This window comes from Sorex araneus, chromosome 5 (assembly GCF_027595985.1).
Source record: "Sorex araneus isolate mSorAra2 chromosome 5, mSorAra2.pri, whole genome shotgun sequence".
NCBI lineage: Eukaryota > Metazoa > Chordata > Mammalia > Eulipotyphla > Soricidae > Sorex > Sorex araneus.
In genome coordinates this window covers 91,671,313-91,698,943 of record NC_073306.1, presented here as the reverse complement: position 1 = coordinate 91,698,943, position 27,631 = coordinate 91,671,313, and the positions used below count along the sequence as shown (strand labels likewise).

General features: G+C 46.4%; 1 protein-coding gene across 1 annotated transcript in view; it reads left to right on the top strand.

The window, feature by feature from the left end:
• PTGFRN (prostaglandin F2 receptor inhibitor) overlaps nt 1-27,631 on the top strand; it is an 81,892-nt gene that overhangs the window by 40,426 nt on the left and 13,835 nt on the right. Inside the window, exons 4-6 of the mRNA XM_055140227.1 lie at nt 1,198-1,578; nt 14,613-15,035; nt 19,692-20,111. Of these exons, the coding sequence (XP_054996202.1) occupies nt 1,198-1,578; nt 14,613-15,035; nt 19,692-20,111 (1,224 nt within the window). The remainder of the gene's footprint in view (nt 1-1,197; nt 1,579-14,612; nt 15,036-19,691; nt 20,112-27,631) is intronic.

The following is a 27,631-nucleotide window of genomic DNA, read 5'->3' as shown; positions in this document are numbered from 1 at the left end:
CAGGGGTGAGGTGGGGGATAGAGGGATGTAGCGGGGTGGGGGTATGTGGCGGGTGATGGGGAACTTACATATCTGGACAGTACTTCCCTTCTGGACACCTTGCTCTGACCTGCTGTGGGCCCAGTGTGAATCTTCCCATGGGCTAGCTGTCTGGAACTTTGAAGTGCACTCCTGAGCATTGCTATGAGCTCTTTTTTACAGGTGTCCAATTATTTTTAAAAATCCTCAGAATACAGAAAAAAATTGTTTCCATATAAAAGGCTTTGATGGAGGAATGCTGAAACCAGATCCATCTGGAGACTGTGACCCCAAATTCTTCACCTAAATGTAGTCTCTGTCTCATTATGTAGGATGAGAAGGGCAGTATGTGCATAAGCCAGAAATATTTGAGCTTGGTTTTAGAGTCCATGCCTTTGCCTGGAGTGTCCTGCTTGCCTCTGAGGTGTGCCTTTCTAGAGGAACAGCCCTTGTGAAGGCTGACTCCTAAGGCTTATTGTTGATTTCACTTTCCTCCTCCTTTCATGGGAATGTGGGCAGGTGGGACTACGTCCTGCAGTGCTAAGGGGACCATATGCGGTGCCAGGAATTCAATCACGGTCAGTAATGTGCCAGGCCAAGTGTCTTACCTCCTGTATGCCCTCTTTTACCAAAAACCTGGTTTCACCTCCCTTTGCCCCTCCCCTCCAACCTCTGACTGACAGTCTGTTAGAAGTCATCCCATCTTTCTCTATAAAATCACCCAAATTATAGCCCAAGGGAAAGATGTGCTTTTTTTTTTCCTTGCCATGTCCAGCACACTTTTTGGTGTTTCAGATGACAGTGTGACTGTTCGGGCAGAGCCTCCAGGCACCCTGGATTCACATCTCAGCTCGGCCATGACCCAGCTGCTGGCCATGAACAGGTTACTCAAATTGTTCTGTGCTGCCATTTCCTCCAGTAAAATGAAACACATCCCAGTCTGTCACTCACAGATTGTTTAGGCATGTAAATATTTGCTGTAAACATTTGCTGCTCTTAACATTCTTTCTGACATGAAATGTTGGTTTCAATAATGCATTCCATAAAGTTCTCCAGCCCCCTCTACTTACGTGTGCAGCAAATAAGGTAAAAAAAAAGGTGGTGAAGTTCTCAGGGGAGGGAGGTGAGTGAAAAGCACAGACATTATGAGCTGATCTGTGTGTCTGTCTACTTCTGAAGCACTCCAGGCAGCTGTGGCTCGGAATATGTCTGTAACTGAAGGCACGGAGCTGGACCTGGCCTGTAACATCACCACCGATCGAACGGATGACGTGCGGCCTGAAGTGACGTGGTATTACAGCAGAACTCCTGACAGCACTCTGCCGGGCCCACACATGCTGGCGCGGCTGGACCGGGAGTCCCTCATGCACAGTTCTCCTCACATTGCCATCAGCCACGTGGATCCACGCTCCTACCACTTGCTGCTCCGAGATGTTAGCAAAGAGAACTCTGGCTATTATTTCTGTGTTGTGTCACTCTGGGCCCCTGGGCACAACAGGAGCTGGCACAAGGTGGCAGAGACCACTTCCCCCCCACATCAGGTGGAGGTGACCTGGCAAGGTGAGTGGGACAGGGATGGCTTCATTCCTCCGCTGGGACATCATCCGTCAGTGGTGGAGTCAGGGAACATTGTGTTTTGCATGATTTTCCCTTCCTTGAAAGCAAGACTGGTGGGAATTGAATCTGGAAGGCACGGGGCAATGTTTAGGTAATATGGCCTCTGTCAGCTCAGTTCCCTCATTTGGGAGGATGGTATGAACTTTTGTTGATGAGATTTGCAGGGTTGGGTGCTGCTGAATGACTCTTGAAATAGAGCTTTGGCAGAGGAAGAACTCGGCCCTTTTCCCTTCCTTGGGACACCTAAGTATGTTCAACCACGGGTTGCCACCTGGCAAGCTTCTTCCCTTTCATGGAATACACTTCTTTCCCACCAAAAGCCCTTGAGACCCTCAGTGATTTTATTCCACTTCGTTCAAACACCATAATTTACAAAATTATTCATGATGATTTGTTACAGGCATTCAGTATTCCAACACCAGTCCCACCACCTCTGTCACCTTCCCTCCACCATTGTCCCCATTTTCCCAATCACCCCTCACACCTGCCCCTTGTATCAGGCCCACAACAATTTATGTTATATTTCTTGTTACCACTGTGGCTAACAATGATCAAAGCATTATTTTCCGTAGCAAAAAAATTGTGAAAATTGTTGTATCTTACCATGGGGACATTAAGTCCTTGTCTAAGGTTTTACTAAGCTACTGTTGCAAGATAAGCCTTGTGTGTTAATGTTTTTATTAGTCAAGATTGGTTGGCTTCTGTGTTACATCCCATCTAGTCTGGTGTGCACCTACTGGGATGACAGTGTGTAAAGATTGGACATGTTGCATGGCTTCCAGTGCAGCTGTGTGCTCCAGAAAATTTAGAATATTTAACTGGGCAGTGAACTGGGCTGTTAAATATTTGGCTGCCGGGTCTTCCAGAAGTACAGGGAGGTTGGGAAACCCCTGAATGATTTTAGGTTCCAATACCTCCTGCTGCACAGGCTCTGGTTTCTAATAGGTTTGCTCCACCCGCCTGGGGCACCTAAATTCCCTCATAACTGCTGACCAGTTTGCTGCCACTGGCTAGTTGGATAATGCTCATGTTTTTTCTTTTCATTCTTCTCTCTTACTGTCCCTTAGTTTCCTAAATGCTGTACCACCACCCCCACCCAGCACCCCCTGCCCCCGGGTTGACTAATCTATATAATTTCTGCTGTCTATCAGTTGGAAGGAAACTGAGCCATGATGGTGTCCTGTTGGAGTGGTTCCACCTCCCTTAGTATAGAGTTGGGGACCAGCCTGCCAGCACCCTTTTCCCTGGGCTAAGTTGGATTTTAGTGTTGACCCACAATTGATGACAAGTGGATAGAATGGAGTTCATCTTTATTTTTTTGATTTATGTATTTATTGGCCCATGCCAGCGATCTCAGGGATCACTTCTGGCTCTGCACTCAGAAATGATTCCTGGCAGTGCTCAGGGGATCACGGGATGCTGGGGACCCTGGTCAGCCCCATACAAGGCAAATGCCTTACCTGCTGCGCTATCTCTCTGGCCCCAGAGCTTTATTTTAATTTTATTTCTTTCTTTATCAGATGGGGGGGGGGTCATGCCAGCAATGCTTGGGGCTACTCCTAGCTGGATGCTCCTGACAGTGCTCAGAGAACCTTATGGTACCAGGGGCGAAGCCCAGGGCCTGCCTGCTCTCATCTCCTTGAGCTGCCCTTTGAGTTGTCTCTCTAGCTCTGCACTGATCTTGCAAGGCCAGACAGTCACAGTGGCTGTGGTCTCATGCTACCAATACCCCCTACCCCCTGCTCAGACTCAGCTTCCCGTGCTCTCCATCAGTAGGGTTCTGGGGTTTGTGGCACAGTCTCTGTTTAGAGAATGAAGCTTTTTTGGCCAAAGATGAGGAACTGACCCACGGAGGGGTGGGGGGCAGGGAAAACAGTTGCAAGAGCAGAAGTGGAAGTTACACCCAATGTAAAGTGAGACAAAGCAACAGTTAGTTGTCCATGGTAGCAAAGTGATTCTTCTGAGATTTGAGAAGCAGAGGCACAGGGTGGGTATGGTGAGCTTTGATTCCTGCCACTGAGCCCGTGCTCAGTAGCACTGAGCTGGAGCAATGTTGGCCCAGCCAGAACTCTCCTTAGCAATCTTCAAAATAAAACAGATACTGTCAGCAACAAAAGAATTTTTTTTTTCATCTGTGGAGCTGAATCTATCTCACTGCTCTGATCCTGGATGCACTGTGCCATGCCGTCAAGCCTGCCTCTTGCCTGCGGCTCCAAGAGACTCTCTTTTGAACATGCCCGCACTCCAATGTAAGGGCCTCTTTGAAGACCTCATGTATCGATCGCAGCCAAACCAGGTCTAGATGCAGACACTGGTGAGAAACAGAGGGGGTTTGGGAGGGGCTCTTGGAATGGGAAGGGATTTGTTGGTGGCTGGGCCCTCTAGGGAGAGAAGAAATAAAGGCTTGAGTGGTGGGATGAGCTTCAGCTCTGATGCTCAGTGTCAGGGACCAGGGGAGGAGGTACTCTGTTGCGTGTACCAGACCCTTGGCTAGGTGAATGCTACTTTCCCAGCTCACACACGGGGCCGGCACCCATAACCCACATGTGTTTTACAAGGAGTAGGCACTCTACACCCACGCAAGACCCTGGCATGGGTCAGCCATCCATGGGGCCTTTGAAAATAAGGGCATGAGAAGGTGAGGCTCACAGATAGCAGCCAACATGTGTACTTTTCAGAGTCACACTCAGGGCGAATTGGGGGATCCAGATTCATCCACTTCTCTTCCTCACTTATTGATTAGTTTGGGGGCCATGATGGTGGTACTTACTCCAGGACTCCTGGCTCTGCACTCAGGGGTCTTTCCTGGTAGGCTCAGCGCCTCTGGGAAGTGCCAGGGATCCAACTCACATTGGCCATGTACAAAGCAAGCACTCCACCTGCTCTATCCTGGTTTTGGAGTTTTCCTTGCTCTTATATTACCTTCTCTATCACTATGCCAAGGACTCTCCGAAGAGTAGCTGCTTGGTACTTGTCAGGCCATAAGCTGGACAGGAGCAGAGCTAGAACCTCATCTAGCACAGCCCAATGGCATAAGTGCCTCGCAGAGGTGAGTCCAGTACACAGCAGGGATGGAGCCACGTGGAAGAATCTCAGGCCATGTGCCATGTGAGGCTATGGGAGTTAGCTGGGGTGACCAAAAGGGCAGTGTCACAGGTGACCTGTCCCAGCTGTATGGGCAGGAAGCAGAGGTGCCCATAGGACAGAGCCCCCCCCCCAGGACCAGCACGTGTAACATGGAATGTTTGCTATTAGTCAAAACCATATACTGGTGTGCCCAAGTTCAAAGGGGTGGAAGAAGAAACCCTCATCTTACTGGCATGTGAGCTGGAAATGTTACTGGAATCATCTTTAGAAAAAGAGATTGGGGTGGAGTGATAATACAACAACTTGCCTTGCATGCAGATGACCCAGGTTATATCCCCAGCACCCCATAAGTTCCCCCTGCATGCAGAGCCAGGAGTAATCCCTGAGCATCACTGGGTAAGGCCCAAAAACCAAAAAAATCTTTTTCCAAAGTGGTTTCCATAATGTTTATCTTTGCTGCTTTTATTTTAAAAAAGGAAAAGGCTGAGGATGACTTCTAGGGAAGTGCAGGGTGTGCTGGGTGTCATTAGATCATGCTTGGTTTGGCACGATCAGCTTCTTCCCTTCTCTTGGGCATTGTGGTTTACAGTACAGGGCAGAGTCCTAAAGGCTAGCCCACCTACCCTGTCCTGAGTTGCCTGGGACTAGCACACCAAGTGTATGAGAATTTGAAACCGATTAGAGTCTTTTCAGAGCTATGGTGAGACTCAGGCTGTCATGATGTGAATTTTAATATTACATGTAGCAGTTGGGAGGACTTTGGTGATTTTTTAAGAGTGTAGAAAGTTTTTTTTTATCTCAAAAAATTTTATTATTGAATCACTGTGAGATAGATCTTTACAAAGATGTTCACAATTTGGTTTCAGTGTTCCAACATCCCTCCACCAGTGTACATTTCCCAACACCAGTGTTCCATTTTCCCTCACCCCCAGCCTGTCTCTATGGCAGGCATTTTGCTTCTCTCTCTTTCACTCTTTCACTTTCTCCCTCTCTCTCTCCTTCCTTCTCTCTCTCTCCCCCTCTCCACACTCTCTCCCTCTCTCTCTCTTTCCCTCCCTCCCTTCTCTTGGGCATTGTGGTTTACAGTACAGATACTGAAAGGTTATCCAGTATGTTCTTGTTCAGTGTGATCATATCCAGTTATTATTGTCATCCTGGCCCCTTCTCTATCTTACAAGGGTAGAAAACTCTTTTACTTTGAATTTATGTCCTCCCTCTTGTTTCTTAGCCACCCAGTGGTGCTCAGAATTTACTGTTGGCTCTGCACTCAGAAATTATGGGGACAAAACAGGATGCTGGGGCTCGAACCTGAGTTGGCCCCATGCAAGGCAGGAGCCCTGCCAGCTGTATTATCACACCAGCGCCTATGTTCTACCTTTCAAGGGTAAAAAACAATTATATAAGTTGCTCTACAAAATAAAGCATGATTCAAAGCAGAAAACATAGAAAATAAAATCAAGGTGCAGGAGAGATAGTCAGCCAGCTGAGCACATGCTTTGCAAGCTGGAGGCCTGGAATCAATATCCCCAACACCTCATGTCCCCTGAGCTAGGAGCAGTTCCTGCGCACTGCTGGGTGTGGTTAAAAAACCAATAAAACAAAATAAGAAAATCAAGATCCAGATGAGTAAAAAAAATAATATTGAAGAATATATATTGTACTTGGGATGAATTGGTGACTATATTTGAGTACTAAATATATCTCCAAAGTTTTAAAGCATTGGGGTCAAGAGAAATGTGATTATACAGTTCTCTGCAGAAAGAAAAACTCTAACAAAGAGACAAAACTTTTTTTTGGCACTGAATTGATCTTGCTTTTTTATTTAAGGAACATTGGATAACATAATGGACAGTGCTTTCAACTGTTCCTTTACAAAAGGCTCTATGTGATTATTTAAATAGATCTTTATATCCACTTTCTGCAAAAGCTGAGGGCATAAATCTCAAGTGTGTGAGGAAGTTTCTATAAGAAGCTGTGCTACTCTGGGGGACAAGTGATCCTTTGTGTTAATCAACTTAGTATATGGTGAAAACTGTGGAGAATCTGGAGGAATGACTGCTTAATCTGCATATTAAGCTGTCTCTTAGCTATCAGATGTCTTTAAATGAGCCCTTGGCCAGAGTGGGATGCTAATCACTCTGCTTCGAGCCTGACTCTGGTGTTATTGCAGAGGGTTCCATGGGTGTCTGGTCCAGAGCAGGAGGAAGCAGGTAAGTTCTGCCTTCAAGGGTTAACAGTGTACTCTTCCTTCCTTCCTTCCTTCCTTCCTTCCTTCCTTCCTTCCTTCCTTCCTTCCTTCCTTCCTTCCTTCCTTCCTTCCTTCCTTCCTTCCTTCCTTCCTTTCTTTCTTTCTTCCTTCCTTTTCTCTCTTTCTTTCCTTTCTCTCTTTCTTTCCTTCCTTTCTTTCTTTCTTTCTTTCTTTCTTTCTTTCTTTCTTTCTTTCTTTCTTTCTTTCTTTCTTTCTCTCTCCCTTTCTCTCTCCCTTTCTTTCTTTCTTTCTTTCTTTCTTTCTTTCTTTCTTTCTTTCTTTCTTTCTTTCTTTCTTTCTTTCTTTCTTTCTTTCTTTCTTTCTTTCTTCCTTCCTTCCTTCCATCCTTCCTTCCTTTCTTCCTTTCTTTCTTATTGAATTACCATGAGATACAGTTACAAACCTTCCATGTTTGAGTTTCAGTCATACAATGAACAAACACCCATCCCTCCACCAGTGCACATTCTCCACCATCATTGTCCCCAGTATTACACCCCCCCTTTCCAACCCTCCCCCTGCTTCCATGGCAGACAGTTTCCCCCATTCTCTCTACTTTTGGGCATTATGGTTTTCAATACAGATACTGAGAGCAGCCTACGTTTCATTCTCATCCCTACCTCCTTCCCAGCACACACACACACACACACACACCCGGGCTCACCCCTTATCCCAGGTCCTCTCAGCAGTGTGCTGCGGGAGAAGATAATTATTTCCTTTAAGAGGGGCTGTTAATCTGCTAAGTACTTGGTAGGGATTTCAGAGTTCTGTGCCATCTCTGGGAGAGAAGGTTTCGATCTGCATGATTTTACAGGCATCCTTTATCGTCGTCACTCCAAGGTTGTCTCTGAAGGCAGAAGAGCAAGTGTATTATGGTGGGGTCCTGCCCACCACCAAAGTTCTAAGCATGCTACCCTGAGGTGTCACTTCAGAAGTCTGTGGTTGGTTTTATTGGTTTCATGAGAAAATGCATCTAAACTGCTTAGTATGATGAGTGCTTATGTGTGCAACACGTTTTCATGGTGTCAATGAGGAGGATTTCTTGGTACTGGGGGAGGTTCCTTATAGATCAGATTCTTTTCTAGCAAGTTCATTTTTAAACCCCATCTTTGAAGTCATCTTGGTTTGTAATGCTGCATAAGTTCCAGTTGTGTGGCATTATAATTTGAGTTCCCCACCAAGTTCTTATCCAAGTAGGATGTTGGTATTTCTCTTAGGACATAGTGGAACTAGGATTAGGCTAGTCCTTGAAGCATTGCTCCCTAGAAGGGACTGAGCTGAGCTGACCACACACAGCCCCTTTCCTGCCCTTAGCTCCCAAATCTGACTGTTCCCTTTTCTTTCCCTGGGACTGGTGAGTGAGTGTGAAGAGAGAACTGCTGCCTGAATTTGATGTGAGACTCAGGCAGTCACATCCCATGCAAATCATGACATGGTCATTGTTCAAAGTGCTGCCTCATCATCATGGCCCAACAGGGTTGGGACAAAGTGTCCCCCACAAATGATAGCTTCTTTCTTGCCTTCTATATTTTAAATTTTTAATTTATATTTTTGCAGTGAGAATGTATTTTAATTTTTAATCTAGGTACTGTGATTTATAATATTGTTAATGATGATCTCCTGTGCACATAATTCCAACTGCACACCCATCCCCAGTGTGCCCACCTCCTTCTCCCAAGGCCCCAGTGCCCCATCCTTTTAGCCTTACCCCCACAAACTCAATTTTGTGGACCAATTCTCTCCTTGTATTGTCTTTGGCCCTTTGTTGCTTTGACTATCTTTAAGTCCCACATAGGAGAGAGATCATTCTGTATCTGTCCCTTTCCTTCTAACTTCACTCAGTATAATATCCTCTAGTTCCATCCATGTCACAGCAAATTGCATGATTTTGTACTTTCTTAGAGCTGCATAGTGTCCCATTGTGTATATATATCACAGCTTCTTGATCCATTCATCTGTAGCTGGGTAGTTGGGTTGTTTCCACAACTTGACTTTTATACAAGCGCTGTGATAAACAAGGGTGTGTATGTGTCCTTTCACATTAATATTATTGTATTTGGGGGATAGAGGCTGAGGAGTGGGATCACTGAGTTGAATGGGAGTTCTGTTACTATCTTTTAGATAGACCTCCATATTGCTTTCCAAAGAGGCTGAACCAGATGGCATTCCTTCCAGCAGTGGATAAGGAGTCCTTTCTCACCACAACTCCACCAAATAGGCTCTTGTCAGACTTTTTGATATGTGCTATACTTAGTGGTGTGAGATAATATATCAATGATGTTTCTTTCCCTCTCTTTCTTTCCTCCTCCTCCTCCTCCTTCTTCTTCTTCTGGTTTACTCATGGCTCAGTGCTCAGGGATCACTCCTGGTAGTGCTCAGGGGACCATATGGGATTCCAAGGATTGACCCTGGGTTGGCCACATACAAGGCAATTGCCCAACCAACTATACTATTTTTCCAGCCCCTCTCAATGATGTTTTGATATGGATTTCCCTTTGTTCAAATGCTCATTGTCTTGCCTTCTCTCTTAGAGTTTTAGAGAATGAATTGTTATGTACGCCAAGAATGGCAATTCTTTGGCACATAGCTTTGTGGCAGCCTCCTTAGCATCTGTCCAGTTCAAGAAACTAGAATCTCCCTTAGCTCAGCGGGCACTCCTTCCCCTGTGGCTTCTCCCTTGTACATGCAGCTCACTCACCTAATTAGGTCTGCCAGCTTAACTAAGCTTCAAAGGGGGTATTAAGGCGAGGACCAGTTGTGCACAGTACAGAATTAGTGCCTTAGCAGTTGTCATTATTCTCAGCCTTCCAGCATGCAGCTGACTTGAGAAGGCATTACAGCCATGTGATGAGGTGGTGCTGTATGGTCCTTCTGGTACCTAGGTCACACAGCCAAAGTCTTGCCTGTAATTCTGCTCTCACACGCTTTGTAAGACCATGGTCTTTAGAGGGAGCTCTTCTGGACTTTGTTTGTTTCTTTTTTGTTTGTTTATTTAGGAAACATTCGTGAAAAGATGTTCTGTCTTCTTTAAGCTGGAGAGGTTGTATAGCAGGTAAGGTGCTTGCCTTGCATGCACCCATCCCAGACTGGAGCCCCTGCATCACTGAGCTCTCCCAGAGTGATCTCTGAGCTCAGAGCCATGAGGAAGCCCTGAGCATGCTGGCTGTGGCCCCCAAACAACAAGCAAAGCAATAAAGAATTCCTGTCTCTTAAAATCGTGAAGATTAAGGAGAAAGATGCAAATGGAAAGTATGTAGCATGAAATCTAGCATCTAAAAAATCCTTGATTAATGCCATTCATTTTCATTGCATAGTGGAGCAGTAATACCTTCCTTCTAAATAGAAGGAGCTAGTCTATGTGGAAGCCTCCAGTTCAGACCCTTGCACCCAGTAGGTACGAAATAGCTTTTGCAAATGAGCCAGTGGATCAGAAACTCTCCTTGTTTTGAAAGTTGTAACAAAGGAGTTTAATAACTAATGCTGAGGAAATATGTTTCTCTGGGGGAAGGTTGTGCTGTGCAAGGCTGTAACTTCCGGAGATGTACACATGCCCCCAAAAGCCAGATTAGGGAGCAAATTCTTGCCTCACAGAACCTTAGCAACTCCAAGCCAGCATGCTCTGGCTGTCTGGCTTTAGTGTTGTGTGAAGTGGCTTCCATCATGGCTGAATGGCTGGTTTGTTACTGTTGGAACAGAAATTTAACAGAAGTTAAATTGCCATCTTCAACAACTGTCAATATTTTGCTTCTCTTGTTTCATCTCTCTTCTCTCCTCGAGACTCTTCTCTCTCTCCCTCTCTCCCTCTCCTTCTTCTTCTCCCTCTCCCTCTCTCTCTCCCACCCATTCCTCCCTTCCTCCCCTGCTCTCTTTCCTATCTCCCTTTCCCCCTGTCTTTCCCTACATCTTTCATCTCTCTTCCCTCCTCTAGACTCCTCTCTCTTCTCTCTCCCTCTCCCCCATCCCTCCCTTACTCCCCTGCTCTCTTTTCTATCTCCCCTTCCCTCTGTCTCTCCCTACATCTTTATCTCCTTTGGTTTCTCTCTCCTGGAAGAATTTAGAGCATGTCCTAGACTCCATGCCATTTTGCCATTAAATACTTTCCTATGCATCTGATAAGCATTTCTGAACAGCTTCCATTGCATTCTTTGCTGAGTCCTTGATGAGATCAAGCAGAACATAATCGTAATCAGTAGTGAAATGCTTATGCCCCCAAAAATGCTTATGCATTTTTATGAAAAATATTAAATTTAGCCCAATTCAGCAAGCATGTTCATATCTTTTTTCACAAGGTGCATGCATAGCACATACAAATGAACAGGATTGGGAGCCCTTGATCCCAGGCAAGTCCGACAGAAAGTCAAATTAAAATAAATGCAGTTTAAGGCAGTCATCATTCAAGCTAAATCCTCATAGATCAGGGAATCTGGCCAGAGAAGAAAGGAAGTATAAGGATACTTCTTATCCTTACACTTCTTGTTGGGTTAGAAGTTGAGGTGGCACTGGCTAGGTGAGTTCAAAGGAAGCATTCTCTGGCACACTGAAGAACCTCTGCAAGTCGTGGTGCAGTGGGGAAGGCACTTGCCTTCCACACAACACTGCTTCTGTCCCTGGCACCAAGCCCTGCCAAGAGTGACTCCTGAGCATAGAGCCAGGAGTAGCCTGTTAGCACTGCCAGGTGCTAGCTGCAAAACTCAAGGGAAAAGCTCTGTGCATGCTAGGCCTTGAAAAATAATACAGTCCCTGCAAACAACATATAAAATTGTGAAACAGTGGTGAATGAAAGTTACTTCACATGCACCAAAACAAGAAAAGGAACTAAGTCCACCCATCACCCACCACTGCGGGGATTCCACTGCAGGCCTGTGACCTCCGGACATCCTTAAAATCTCTACACCCTATACCTTGTGAGGGCCAAAGAGAATCCACTTGCTGGTGTTTGTCTTGGCCTGTGGTTTTCCTTTGTGGGCTTCCTTTTTTAGTTTTAACAGAGAATACAGCCAGTTTGTGAAGGAATTTAACCTCTACTGCCAAGCATCAATAGAGTTTTGTAACTAGATGGACACATAATATACTCTTCTGCATGTTTGGTTCCCCAAGATCTAGGCAGATTCACACAGAGGTGGAAGCATGACGTGGCCTGGTAGAAAACACTTAGCCATTTTTTTCCCACTCCTTACTAAGCAGGTCCACAGTGAGACAGAGGGAACCAGGGGAAGGGAGACAGAAAACCAGTGCAAAGGGAATATGGTGCCTGATGTGCAAATAGCGTAGAGAATGTACACAAAAAGGCATGGGTGGTGGGACTGGACAATTCTATGAATTTGACTTGCACTGTGAAGACCTTTGAGTGCCAGATGAGATCGTCTCTCTAACAGAGTAGGAAAGGGAAATCATTTGGAGGTGTTACGCAGCCTCATACACATACACAGCCTCACAGTACAGAAACTTAAGGACCTGTAGAATGGGGATGAATCTGCAGAGATCCTCAATGGAGCTGTGGAGTGGGTCGTTGTAGTGACAGCAGCAGTGTTGTATAAGTGTGACTGCAGAGTTTTGGCAGGGCTGAGACTCATCCCCACCCCACCCCAGGGCACCCCAGAGTTTTCAGCCAGGGACCTGTGTGCTCATGAATTTCAGCTGTTTGCTTGGCTTACATCTCCTTGGAGATTTAGTTTGAAGAGCAGGACTTGTGGGTGGGTTAGTTGACATGGTAGCAGCTGTGGGAAGTGGGTGTGACTACCAGGGCTTCTAGAAGTATGGGGCAGTAGGGGGAAGCTGCCCGCCCCCACTGTGAGAAAACCCGAGTTCTCAGCCCAGCACCAGAGTGCCTGCAAGTTTTGCTGTTTGGTATCTCTGCAGAGAATCTTTTTTATTTTTTATTTTTTTGCTTGTTGGGTCATGCCCAGCAATGCACAGGGGTTACTCCTGGCTCTGCACTCCGCAATTACCCCTGGCAGTGCTCAGGGGACCATATGGGATGCTGGGAATTGAACCTAGATCAGCCGTGTGCAAGGCAAACGCCCTACCCGCTGTGCTATTGCTCCAGCTCCTCTGCAGAGAATCTTAATGAAGCTGTTGAGTTAGGCAGTTGTTGTGTGGGGACAACAGTAGGAACCTCAATTGTTAACCTGTTTAAAGGTCTGCCTCCTGAAAGAAAAAGAGAATTGTGAAGAATATTTCCCAAAACATATGCCTGTGCTTATCAGTTTGTACGTATGTGTGTATAATCACACATGCCTGGGACTGGTTTGAACACCTTTATTTGTATTAAGTCTGATTCTCACAGTAATACTGTGAAGGAAGTATGGTTCTTGTCCCCATTCCTGGAGAGATGTGGTTAGTGCTGCAGCCAAGAACACAGTAAGCACATGGTAGAGCCAGTCTCACACACTGGCCACTGGCCTGGCTCTTTGCCTCCTCCAGGCTAATCTGGTCACAAGCATAAGGGTCTCGCAGAATGTGTCTGCAGCAGTCAGTTAGTGACTGTGGTTGTCCAGTGAGGTCTCACTCTGTTCTCATTGTTGTGGGGCCACCCTGGGTCATGCCAGGAGCCCAGAACCATTCCTGGTGGACCTGGGGGCCCTGTGGGGCCAGGGGAAGCCTTTCATGCTGCATGCCCTCAGGAGTCCTGAGAGCACTGAGGCTTCTCTCTTCCCCACACTCACTGTGCTCACTGCTCTGCACCCCAAGGTGTCTGCCCAGGTTCAGATTGAAGGAAAGGATCTGGGACCTCAGATTGGGGTCACTGGGAAATAGTTTGACTCTCATCCATAGTGGTAGAAGTTCATTTGGCAGGAGCAAAGAGATAGTACAGCAGGTAGGGCACTTGACTTGCACACAGCAGACCCGGATTCAATCCCTAGTAGTTCCCGAGCACTGCTACAAGTCATCTCTGTGCACAGAGCCAGGAGTTAGCCTCTAGCAAAATAAAATTCATTTTTGTTCCACTGGCCCTGGTTGCTGCTCGGGAATAGATAAGCTCCCGGATCCTTCCGGGCCTGGCACTCCTGCTGTGCAGGGCGAGCTCCATGCACAGTCTGGCATCCCTGGGCCCCTGCTATACTTGCCCAGCCCCCTGCAGTGGCCACTTGGGAAGAAGGAAAGTGCGTGTGGAGTCATCTCATTCTCGGGCCCCTGGATCACTCTTGGAGAGGTCATGATGTTGCACATTTCATTAGAAGTGTAAATCAGAGAAGAGCAGTTCCTTGACCTCAGCAGTTTATAATCTGTGTGAGTCATAAATAAAAGCATTAAGTAACATGGAGCCACTTGATCAAAGCAATGGGGATGCAGATACGGTTGGCAAAGAAAATGTTCTTTAGTGCAAGCGTTCTTTTTCTCCTGCAAGATGAAAGAGTAGCAGGAGAAAAGCGCAGCCCTGTCTAGAAATCCTGTGTGTGTGTGTGGGGGGGTGCACCTTAGAAGCACCTGGGGAGCAGGGAATGAGCCTTCCGTGAGGGTTCATAGCAGAGGGACGAGCATACAGCTGCGTGTGGCTGTGCCCACTGAGCTCTGCACCCAGTGCTCTTGGTAGGCCTTCCCTAATAAAACAACGGGCATCCCCTCCTGACCCAGGAGCTGTTCTTGGCTGGACCAGGGTGCTGCTCTATGTGAGTTTTAACCCTGACCCCTCTCTTCTGTCCAGAACCAGATTACCAGGTGTACCTAAATGCATCCAAGGTGGCCGAGTTTTCGGATGACCTCACCAAACTGGACTGCCAGGTGGACAGCAGGAATGCCGAGGCGGGCATGCGTTTCACTGTGTCCTGGTACTATCGGCTGAATCGGCGTAGTGATGATGCAGTGGCCAGTGAGCTGCTGGCCATCATGAATGGGGACTGGACTCTCAAGTATGGTGAGAGGAGCCAGCAGCGGGCCCAGGATGGAGACTTCATCTTTTCCAAGGAGCAAAGCGACACATTCACCTTCCGAATCCAGAGGACCACCGAGGAAGACAGAGGCAGCTACTACTGCGTCGTGTCAGCCTGGACAAGGCAGCGCAATAACAGCTGGGTGAAGAGCAAGGAGGTCTTCTCGAGGCCCGTCAATGTGTTCTGGGCCGCTGAAGGTGGGAGCCTTAGCCCTTGTCCTGTAGCCATTCTGTTGTACCCTGGGCATTCCTGTGTGTCCTCAGATGAGCAGTCTTCCCTGAGTAGGCTCTCCTCTACGCTGGGAACCCCCAGAAGCAGCTCTTGTTGCCTGGTGCTCTGCCTGAAGCCTACATACTTTCTAGTGGTTCAGGGGATGGTGCTGGAGGACAAGAAGTCCCGTTGACATGGGGGCTGGTTCTGAACTGAGCCATGGACAGTGTGCCTCATATCACACCACACCACCTCATGGGCTGAGTCTGCACCCACAAGGCTGCTGGGGGAGGGGGCCTGAGGTGTCATGACTGAGGCAGTGACCTCAGGCCATTGTGCTGTCTCCAGGAGCCAGTCATCTGTGCAGAGATGCAGACAATGTTTCAGAAAGGTGACAAGAACCTCAGGGAAACCGCTTCTCTTTTCTTTATGTATGATAAATATTTTATATACACACACATGTACACACATACATACATACACACACATGTACAAATACACATAATGAAATGCAGTATTTTTATTGTAGTTCAGGGAATATAGAACAGTTCAAACACTTTTGGTTCTGTTTTAGGGAATTGGGCTTGTTTTCTTTTTTCTTTTTGACTTTTTAGACCACACACTGCAGTACTCTGGGCTTACTTCTAGGTTTGCACTTTTGCAGTCAGGAATCACTTCTGGCAGGGTGGGCGAAACACATGCGATGGTGGTGATTTGCCCCGGGTTGGTCACATCCAAGGCGAATGCCCTACTGACTGTACAATCACTCTGGCCCCACATTTACAGTTCTTTTTTGTTTTGGATTTTTTGGGCCACACCAGGTAATAATTAGAGGTGAGTCCTGGCTCTGCACTCAGGAGTCACCCCTGGCAGACTCAGCTCGGGAGGCCATGTGCGATGCTGGCCAAACCTTGGTTGGCTGTGTGCAAGGCAAACACCCTACCTGTTCTACCTTCTCCCCAGCCCCATACTCTTGATATTTGTCAGTCTCTCCAGGAAACCCATAACTACATGCCCTGGAGCTGAAGTAGCACATGGTACCTACAAGCCTCTTTTCCTGCCCTGCCATCTGCCCTGCACCCCAGCCCCAAACAGAGCCCTTAGCTTTCAGCATTCCTCTCTCTACCCTCCTGGGAACTGTGCCCTCCCCTGGCCCTGTGCCCCGGAGCCCCCTGCAGGCCAGGCTTATCTTCTGACACTGCTGTACCACTGCACCAGGCAAGAAAATGTCCTCTGTGTCTCTCTTGGCAGTTTTGGGGAACATCCATTTCCCTCTTCCCCAAAGTGCCCAGGGCCAGCACCCACTGCCCTCATTGACCGAGCTCCGGCACCCTCATCATCCTCCTGATGTTACCAGCAATCATTTCCCAGCAATCATTTCCCCGCCACTGTCCCTCCCTTTCTTGCCATCCTCACTGTGCATGTGGAAGGCTAAGTTGCACATTGCAGCCACGTAGGGGGTTTTGCAGCCACCCCAGTGCTGGAGTCACGTTCCCCTGCATGCCCTGGGTTTCTGTCCTGAGCAGTCTGGGGCAGTTGGCAAGATGGAGTTGGAATCTGCATGTTTCTGCAGAATGGTTCAAGCTTGAGGGTCTTGAGGGAGCCAGCCCCAATGCTCCCCCGGCATTATGCCGTCTTCCCCATGCAGCCCTTAGCACCCAGGTGCACCCCCACCAGACTGTCTGCTTCTGATGACTACCACCTCCCCACTCTCAAATCTAAACAAATTTAAAACCCTATTCTCTACACCTATGGGGTAATGCTCTCCATCACCCTCTCGGGGCCCTCCACAGCCCTGAGGTCCTGCCAGGGCCCCGCCCACAGTCCCGCCAGCTTGCCATCACTCCCAGTGCCTCATCTCTCTGCCCGTCCATGTCTGCTGTCCTTGGTGATGCCTTTATCACTCTCCTTCATTCCTACACCTGCCCAGACGTAGGAGGAAGCATGAAACATGCAGCTGCCCTCCTGTTCACAGCTGTTCACAGTTCCCGGATGGTCATAGTGCTATCACCCTCCCTCACAAGGTTTGGCCCCCAAAACAGAACTTCAGGCACTACCTGGTATAGTACCCCTAACCAAAAAATTTTTTACTCTAATTTCTACTTTATAAGGGCCAGTGTCCAGACCCTCTATGCTCTCCAGGGTCCGAGCCTTCTGCTCCTCTGAAGGTCACTGTTGATCAACTACTGCAGAATGCGGTTGCTGGTTTTCTGACACAGTAAGCTGTATGTGGTGAGGGAGTTCTCTGTTCTGATGCAGCTTCCTGGACTAAGGGTCCTACCCCAGAACTGGCCTCCTTCTGTGTGAATCTCTGTCTGGGCTCCTTTACTCCATCCCTTCTGTCTTCCTCATGCTCAGTCATCCCTCCTTCCCAAGACACAGTCCTGAACTTCTTTTCTAGGAACTTTGCTCCTCCCAACACTGAGGTACCCCCCACACACATACACACCTGGATGGGATGTTGCCCCAGTGGTAGTTGGACAAACCCAGATGCAGGTTTATGTTGCTCTGATGTGGCTGTTCTGGTCTCTTCCAACTTTGCTAGCACCAGGGTCATTGTTGTTGTGACCCAAACCTTTGCCTTTAATTCCTCATTCTCCAGAGCTGACTAGACTTGTGCCACTTCTCTTTCTCCTGTGATCACACTGTCCTCATCTCCAGCCTGGCTTCTTGCCTTCCTATCCCAGCTGTTTCCTTTCTTCTGCCCATGTGTACAGCAGCAGAGGCACCCTGTGAATATTCACTGCCTGAAAGGTATTTAAAGGTTCATATGCCACCTGGCACTGCCCAGGTGGTCCTGGTGCTCCCCACCCCCAGCACCCCTGGGCTTTAGCATCACTGTCTCCAAGACTTGAACTTACTACCCAGTCCATCTTGTGAATTTAGAGAGAAACTAATATCCATGTTCTGCTGAAAATTTGGCAGACCAAGTATTTCCACAAATGTCTACCTAAAAACTTCTTTTTATAATTGACCAGATTATAGACTTAATCATTTTATAAAAGGATGAAAAGAAGGTGCATAAGTATCCTACAGATACTTTGTTACTCTCCCTGCCCCACCCCCATCCCCACCAGTGATTCTTGGACTATAGATGAGGTCTCATGGGTGCACTCGCTGCCTGTGATTTGTACTTGCACTTACCCACAGTTGACTCCAGAAATATCATACACAATAAGCTGCTTGGGGAAAAAAACCGACATGTACATATAAGTCTTTGCTCAGTAGATGTAAATGTTATAAGTCATTGTTAATCTCTTACTGTGCCTCACTTATAAAGGGGTGTATATTTGCGATATTCACATTACTGCAATTGTAGTGATGGGTTTCCATTCTGGGAAGTGACTTGAGGTGGTTCCAGTATCATGCAGGTGAATGTTACACAGTGTGACTGCACAAACACAGCTAGTCTGATGGCTGGACTGAAGCTTGTACACACCTAGGCTACATGGCATGGCCGAGTGGGACTTCTGTTGTGTTTGTCTTCTGACATACACAACAAGTGTTAAGTGTCAGGTGACAGTGTGGCCTACAGCCCTGTTCAAGGTTTTCACATATCCAGGGGGGGTCTGGGAACATTCCTTGCAGAAAATCAGGGTCTAGGGGGTATTATCATGTATATGTGCTGAGAGATTATTGGCTTACGTTTTTGTTTTCACAAAAGACTGGAAGTAGCTCTCTCCTTTTTATTTTTTAAAGTTTTTGAGCCATACCTGGCAGTGCTCAGGGGTTACTCCTCGCTCTGCATTCCAGGATTACTCTTTTTTTTTGTTTTGCTTTTTGGGTCACACCTGGTGATGCACAAGGGCTACTCCTGGCTCTGCACTCAGGAATTACTCCTGGCGGTGCTCGGGGGACCATATGGGATACTGGGAATTGAACCCAGATTGGCCGCATGCAAGGCAAATGCCCTACCCACTGTGTTATCACTCCAGCCCCTCAAGAATTATTCTTGATGGTGCTCCAGGAACTATATGGGATGCTGGCTATCAAACCTGGATCAGCTACATGCAAAGCAAGTGCGCTGCCTGCTGTACTATCTCTCCAACCTCAGGGTAGCTCTCTTAAGCTTAAAATTTATGGACACTTGTCTAAAATGCCTACATCTAGCAGTGTGTCTGCACTGATCCCTTTACTTATAATTTGTGTAGTCACATGCCCTCCAGGTAGAATAGACACTACATCACCCTTAATCCAGCAGTCTGGTTCAGCTTGAGGTACTTCCCTACACCCAGTGGATCTCTGAGGGTTCAAGGCAAATGTGTACCTGGGCTGGTGTGGGGATGCTGGAAGCTGTGTTTAATCTGCCTTCTCCAGCCCACTAGACAAGTGTTATCTCTCATGCCCCCCAGTTACTGCCCAAATCCTCACTATAGGTGACTCTTCTCAAGGACTTAGTAAACCCTGGAAACTAAATGCTCATCCATCGTTCCCACTTCCCTCACACTCATTTCATCATTCCAGATAGCTCGATTTCTCCAGCCTGCTGGTTTTCAGCTGCCTACATGCATAGGATTTTTTTGTGTGAGTCTCCAGATTCCTGGAGCGCTGTCATGTAGCAATTGCAAATAACTCGCTACTCCTCAGCATCTCACATCAGCCTCTTGAGTGATGATCCTGTTCTTTCTGGTGCTGTGTTGCAGACTCCATGCTGGTGGTGAAGGCCAGGCAGCTCAAGCCTTTCTTTGCCGTGGGGAATACATTTGAGATGATTTGTAAAGTGTCTTCCAAGAATATTAAGTCGCCACGCTATTCTGTTCTCATCACTGCTGAGAAGCCGGTTGGTGACCTCACCAGTCCCAATGAAACCAAGTACATCATCTCCCTGGACCTGGATTCGGTGGTGAAGCTAGAGAACTGGACGGACGAATCACGTGTGGATGGTGTGGTATTAGAGAAGGTTCAGGAAGATGAGTTTCGCTACCGAATGTACCAGACTCAGATCTCCGATGCAGGGCTGTACCGCTGCCTGGTGACAGCCTGGTCTCCAGTCAGGGGCAGCCTGTGGCGAGAGGCAGCCACCAGCCTTTCCAATGCTATCGAGATTGACTTCCCAACCTCAGGTGAGCGGGGTCCCCAGTGCAGGCGGAGACTAAGCAGTAGGGATTGGACAGTGACTCAAGTTTTTAGAACAGCTTTATTGAGTTCTGATTCATATGCCATATATCGTATGCCTCTAAGGCCCATGAGTTTCACTATATTCAGAGTTGGGTGACATCAGCACAACTGTAGAAGACTTTAATTATGCACAAACCCCCTACCCTTTCTCTCAGGCCTCTCCTGGTTCTTTCCACCAGCCCCCTCTCCCCAAGCAGTCATTGACTTTTATGTCTCCATCTGTTTGCCTGTTCTGGGCACCCCATGAAAGTAGACCATTGTTTATGACCTTTGCATTAGGATAATGGTTTCTAGGGTGGTTTTCATGGTGGTGTCTAGCAGTACTTCTTTTTGGGGACAGAATAATACTCCGTTGAGAGAACATAATGTGTTTTGTTCAAATTTTGCAGCTAACTTGGGTGTTTCCTGTGCTGAAGAATGAGTAATGTTATTATGAACATTTTTTTTTAATTTGGGGTCACACCCAGCAATGCTCAGGGCTTACTCATGACTGCACTCAGGAATCACTCCTGGCAGGGCTCAGGGGACCATATGGGGTACTAGGATTGAATCCAGGTTGGCCTCATGCAAGGTAAGCTCACCTACCAACTGTACTACCACTCCGGCCCCTGTTGTGAACATTTATGTGCACATGTTGTGTGAACATGTTAATCTCTTTTCAGTCAAAATAAGAGCAAAAACAGGCAAGTTCAAGCTCAGTCCTTTTCTGCCAGAGAAATTTAATGACTTGACCAGTGGGGAGCTCAGAGCTAAGGCCAGAGCCCCAGCCAGTCGCCTTCACCATAGAAGGTCCCTAGTTGAGGAGCAGTTGTGTTGAAGGCATTTGTGGCCCAGTTGATCCAAGCTGTATTTACAGATAAGGCATGAGTCATGAGTGACCCCTGATCATGCTGCTCCTTACATTGGATTGGAAAAGATTTCCCATCAATCAGTCCTGTGCCTAGAGGCCAGAAGTGTGGATGAAGGGAACTGCTGGCATGGTTTGTTAACATTGATTACAAGTGTCCATCTATGGGAAGCTTTAAACGAGGGATCAAGTCTATTCTGAATTGATTTTGTGCTCAAAGGTAGAAAGATTTGTTTGTTTTTGTCACATGGCAGATAGAAATACTTGTTACTCATCTCTGTAATTCATTAAACTCTTGACAATAAATCTGTGTATATGAGTCTCAATAGATAGATGATTTAAATGGTTTTCACCCTTGATACTAATACTAATGTGAAGGACCATCATTTTTTTAGTTAAACTAAATAGAATGTTTAGACCAGAGAGAAATTTCAGGCAACTCTAGCACATATGTGGTGGTCAGAGGCCCTGGATTCCCTGGATTCCGTTTTCAGTGCTGCATGATCCCTGAGCACCTCAGGGTGGACCTGGGGGCCCTCAGCTCTGCTCAGTCCAAGAATATCACTGGGAGTGGCCCCTTGACCCCCTGAGCACTGCTTGGGAGACCTGAAAAAAAATTCTTTTTTCCCTGAGTGCCAGTGAGTGGTTTTTGAGTGCTAAATACATCCTCACCAAAATAAATCAGGTATCAATTGAGTCAGTGTAATGAATGCAAACTTTTTTTTTCTTTTTTCTTTTTGGGCCACACCCAGTGATGCTCAGGGGTTACTCCTGGCTCTGCTCTCAGGAATTACTCGTGGTGGTGCTAGGGGGACCACATGGCATGTCGGGGATTGAACCTGGATAGGCTGCACGCAAGGCAAATGACCTACCCACTGTACTATTGCTCTGGCTCAAATGCAGACTTCTTGTTGGATAAATTACTACCACTTAGGCTGGAGGGATAGTACAGTGGCTTAGAGTGCCTGTATTGCAGCTTGCAAGCAGATGATCAAGAGTTCACATCCCAGGTGCCTTATAAGTGTTGAGTGTGATCTTGGCAGTTCTGTTGTCTGTGATACGTGGCACCTCCCCAGGAAAAGTTACTATCATTTAATTGAAAGGTAATCAAGGCCCTATAAAACGTGTTTTCTATTAACATTATTATGTAATACTTAGTCTTTATAGTGTGCAGTGAAACCATATTAATATCTTCACTTCTCGATAATAAGGACTAAGTAGTGACCTAGATCCTTAGATTTGGGCAGAGCAGGGAAAGTCGAGGCCGGGCATCTTCCCGGCGTACTGCCTGCCTGTTTTTTCATAGCAGTTTTATCAAGGTTGTTTCAGCATGGCATGGAATTCGCCCATTTCAAGTGTGTATCCCTGTCATTTTCACTTTAGTCACTGAATTATGCAAATGTCACTGCTTTTTGATCCCAGGATTTTTTGATCACTCCAGAGGAACTGTGCCTATTCGCACTCATTATTGTTTCCTCACTCCCTGGCAGCCCTGACAATTAGTAATCTACTTTCTCTCTGTGCATTGGCCATTTCCAGATAACTCAAGTGAGTTGAATCCTCTAATATGTGGACTTTGGTGATTGGCTTCCTTCAGTTAGCTCCATGTTAGAGCAGGCGTGAGTGAGTACTTGTTCGGTGTTGCTGCTAAACTTCAGGAGCATGTTCTATAAAGTGCACTGGGCAGTGTCATCATTGCATTAATGTCATTACACAGTGTTCTTATACACACCTCGATGCTGTAGGCTGCATTGAGGCATCACTGCCGTACATACTGTCTGCCTCAACCAAAAGTACTGTGACCTAGTACTGTACTTTGTTCCTTTCTATGATGAATAAGCTCCCTGTTTTGTTAGCCATTCATTCACTGGTAGACACTTAGATTGTGTTCACCTCTTACTATTAATAATGCTAGCATAAATAGTTTGCATGTTTTTGTCTGGACGTCAGTTTTTATTTCTCGCCTAGGGTTGTTGCTGGGTTCTACAGTAATTTTAACTGTTTGAAGAACTTCTGAACTATTTTCCAAAGCAGCTACTTTGGTTTTACATTCCCACTAGCAATATATAAAGGTTCCAATTTCTCCCTTTCCTCGCTAACTCTGTTTGTTGTTCATTTTTTAAATTACAGTCAACCTGGTAGGTGTAAACTAATATTTCATTGTGTTTTAATTTGCATATCCTTAATCACTGATGATTTTGAACTTCTTTCCATGTACTCATTGGTCATATTGCATATCTTCCCTGGAGAAATTTCTGTTCAAATCATTTGCCCATTGTTAATGAGTTATTTGTCTTTATATTGTTACATTGCATCCATAGACTATGCATGCAAGACCCCTAACTGAACCCTGATTTGAAAATATCGTCTACTCTATGGGTTGTCTTTTCACTTTCTTAATGGTGAGTCTTGCGGTAATATACTTGATGAAGTCTAATTCATCCCAATTTTTTGCTATTGTTTATGTTTTTGGTATCATATTTAAGAATCCATTGCCTGACCCAACATCGTGAAGGTTTTAATCTGTTTATTCTAAGAATTTTATAGTTTTATCTATTACATATGGCTATTATTCATTCTGAGTTAATTTGTATGATACACAAAAGGTATTTAGATTTATTTTTCTTTCTTTCTTTTTTTTTCTTTTGCTTGCAAATCCCCAACCTTCCTAACACCATTTGTTGAACAACTTATTCTTTTTCCCCACTGAGCATGAACTTGGTATACTTCTCAAAAATCGTTTAACAATAATTTTAAGGGTTTATTACTGTACTCTTGGTTCTACTGGCCTATATGCCTATTCCTCCCTGTTACCCCATTGTTTGATTATAATAGCTTTGCATTAGTTTTAAAATCTAGAAGTGTCTTTCAGTTTTTTTATTTTCTTTTCTTTTGCAGGGGGCATAGTTAATGATACTCCAGGGCTCTCCTAGATCAGTGCTCAGGGCTGACTTCTAGTGGTACTCAGAGGATCAGGCAGTGCTTCAGATCAAACCCGAGATGGCTGCATGCAAAAGCAATCCCTGTTCTATCTCCCTACCCTCCCCATCTTTTTTTCCTTTTTAAGATAATGTTCAGCTATTCAGGATTCCTTGCATTTCCACATGAATTTATATTACTTGTCACAACAAAATGGTAACTAGAATTATCAAAAAATAGTTTTTTTTCACAAAAGAAAATTTGTGAAAATTGTTATATCTCATGATAGGGTTATCAAAGTCATTGAGGATTCTGAGCCGTTTGTTGCAGTTGAGCCTTCTGTGTTATCGTTTTTGCTTATTGAGCTTAGTTGGCTTCTATGCTTCCATCCCATCTAATTTGCTGTGCTCCTACTGGGCTGTCAGTATTGTGGAATTTGGAGACACCGCATGCCTGCATTTGCGACCTCAGATCCAGGAGCTACAGGTTCTGTAGAACTAGGATGATTCTTGGCTCACCGACCTCCCAAAGCAGCCCCAGAGTTTTCAAACCAGAGACTGGTTTTATACTCCACTGATTTCGGGGCAGAGGAACAAGACATGGGGAGCCTAGAGTAGCTCTTTTTTCTTTCCTTTTTTTTTTTTTGGTGCAGGAAGGGGATGGGGATATGTGTTTTCTCTAGCACCAGTTGGGGAGTTACTACCATTTTATAGTGTTGCCTTTCAGTCTATGAACATGGAATGTCTTGACAAACATTTGGAATGGTGTTTTGTAGCTTGAAGCTCTTATTAAACTTAGCCAAAGATCTTGCTCATTTTCATGGTGGTATAAATAGAATTGCTTTTCTTTCTCACCTTTTCCCTTTAATTGTTGTTGATGCTGAATGTGTGCAGGTGGCCCCTTCTCTGGCCTCTCCACAGACCGTGGTACTCACTGGAGTGCACACTCCAGGCTATCGTGCTCACTGAGCTGTGCTTTCCAAGACTTGTGGTCTCGATCATGGTCACAGTTACCGTTGTGGCACTTGCAAAGATCGCTGTTGTCCTTGCATGCTCACTAAGATGGTACTTCCTTGCCAAGCGCTTACCCAGTGTTTGTGTTGGGGTGCTCCCTGGGTGGCACCCTTCTCTGTGGTACGTGCACACACCTGACACTCTCCTACCATGCCAGGGATCCCAGACAGCAAGGCTGCCGGGATCTCACCCAGTGTGTAAGAAGTTTTACTCATGACCACGCTCTCACAAGGTTGCCAGGGTCCAGGGAAACACCATCTTTCATGACTTCATGTTTATTGTTTAACCACTTCAGATAGCCTGCTATTTTGGCTTTTTACAGAAATACTGGACTGAAGCAATAGCACAGTGGTAGGGCGTTCGCCTTTCACGTGGCCGACCTGTGTTCGATTCCTCCGCCCCTCTCGGAGAGCCCGGCAAGCTACCGAGAGTATCGCACACGCACAGCAGAGCCTGGCAAGCTACCCATGGCGTATTTGATATGCCAAAAACAGTAACAATAAGTCTCACAATGAGAGACATTACTGGTGCCTGCTCCAACAAATCGATGAGCAACGGGATGACAGTGACAGTGACAGAAATACTGCTCCTGACAGCTCTTCTTAGGGGCTGGAGTCAAACCCTGATGGTTCATGTCTGAATTTAGAAACGAAGCTGTCAGTGCCTTCTGAAGATGAGGGACACAGGACATCTAGTGATGCAGGTTGTTTCCTTGAATTCTCTAAACTCTCATTTGTCGCCTGTGATGCTGAGCAAACAGATCCCCTCACATAGTAATAACATTAACACAGAAATTGAGCATAATAAAAGTATATTGAGGCCGTAGACAGTGGCCCATGTGGAAAGGAAGTTGTTAACTTCATCAGACAGAAATGCACTGACAATCACATCCCTGGAGACATCTCTCCCTGGCCCCTCTCAGTATGGGGGGTAAAATTGCCTCCTTATTCCCACGGCCAGAGCCAGTGCAGGAAATGAGGATTATAATGTGGGACCTAAAAAGTAACCAGGGTTTTCTTTGAGGGAGAAAAAAAGAGAAAGTGATATTTGTACAAATTAGGGAAGTTTGTCTTTGGTATTCCAAGTTAAGCAAAAAGAAACCTAAGGCCATTATGAGGGTTTCTTAAGTCTTATCATTTCGAGTTCTTAGACGGGGTTTGGGAGTGTGGTGGGGAGAGATGTAGGAGGGAAGGCACTGGCCTTGCATGTGGCTGTCGTAGCTCTGACTGATTTGAATCCCAGCATGACATTTTGGTCCCCTGAGCACTGCCTGGGGTCACTTCTGAGTACAGAGCCCCTGCTCACCACTGGGTATGCTCCCTCACTCGTGCACCCCACCAGAAAAAAAGAACTAAAAGAAATGTCAGTACAGAATTGAAGGATCTTAGGCATTTTGGTGGTGGTGAGATATGCTAATTGTGTCCAAGAAAGCTATAAGTGTTGGACCAGAGCCATAGTACAGTAGGTAGGGCACTTGCCTGGCTTGAGGCCAAACTGGGTTCAATCCCCAGCATCCCATATGGTCCCCTGAGCTCTGTCAGAAATGATTCCTGTATGTAGAGCCAAGAGTAAGCTTTGAGCACCACAAGTTGTGGCCTCAAACCTAAAAAAATAAACAAAAGGAAACCTGAAGTGCTGACACTGTTGTCCACACATGACCTAGATTGTAGTAAATCAGCAAAGCCCGGGCTCCAGCTGTGCTGCCTCCTGATCTCCACCAGGTGTGGCCCCATTGCCCCTGGCCAGAGGATGTGCCACCTATCATAAAAGTAGAGAAAAAGTAAAAAAAAAGCTCTGTGCCCAACCATGAAATGGGGCGTCAGAGGGAAGAAGGGGGTGGGCCCCAGATCACTGTTCTCACAGTGCTCAGACGTGGTCCCGGGCATTCCCAGTGAGCTGGCCCAGAGCCCCAACCAGGGTTCTCCCAACTCTGCTTTTGGCAGAGCAACTCCTGGGTGGTCGGGATGAGCTGGAACCAAGCTGAGAGCTGGCAGCCACTGAAGGCCAGAGTAGCCCCAAGCATTCCCCTCCTCATTTCCTGCCTTCCATAGTGTTTTCTGTGGCTTAGTGTTAAATAAAGCCCTGACACTCTGGCTAATTGGAATCACCCAGGGCTCTCCCAGCCTTCCCCCACAGACAGGCTTCCAGATCCACAGCTGTCCTTCTTCTGTGCTCACGCGCATAGTCATTGGAAAGCAGTCTGATCACTTCATCTCACTGCAGACTTGGAAATGAAAGCATGGCCTTTTCAGTTCTCTGCTCCATTGGTTTGCATGGCCTTTTGCTACATTCTTTCTCCTGGTCAATTCTTCTGGGTGTATTTTCCTTTCTGATAATCTTGTTTTAAAGATTGTTACTTGTACTGTTAGCTTCTATTGAGCCTTAGAATCAGCATCCACGCCACCAAGTAAAGGGTGCTACGAAGGCTCGTTTGGGATGGGAGATGCGGGCTGAAAGTAGACTATAGACCGAACATAATAGTCACTTAATACCTCTACTGCAAACCACAACACCCAAAAGGAGAGAGAGAGAGCAAAAGGGAATGTCTTGCCACAGAGTCGGGGTGGAGTGTGGGGGATGGGGTAGGGGTGGGAGGGAATGCTGGAACCATTGGTGGTGGAAAATGGGCACTGGTGGAGAGATGGGCACTCGACCACTGTATGAAATGCAAACACGAAAGTCTATA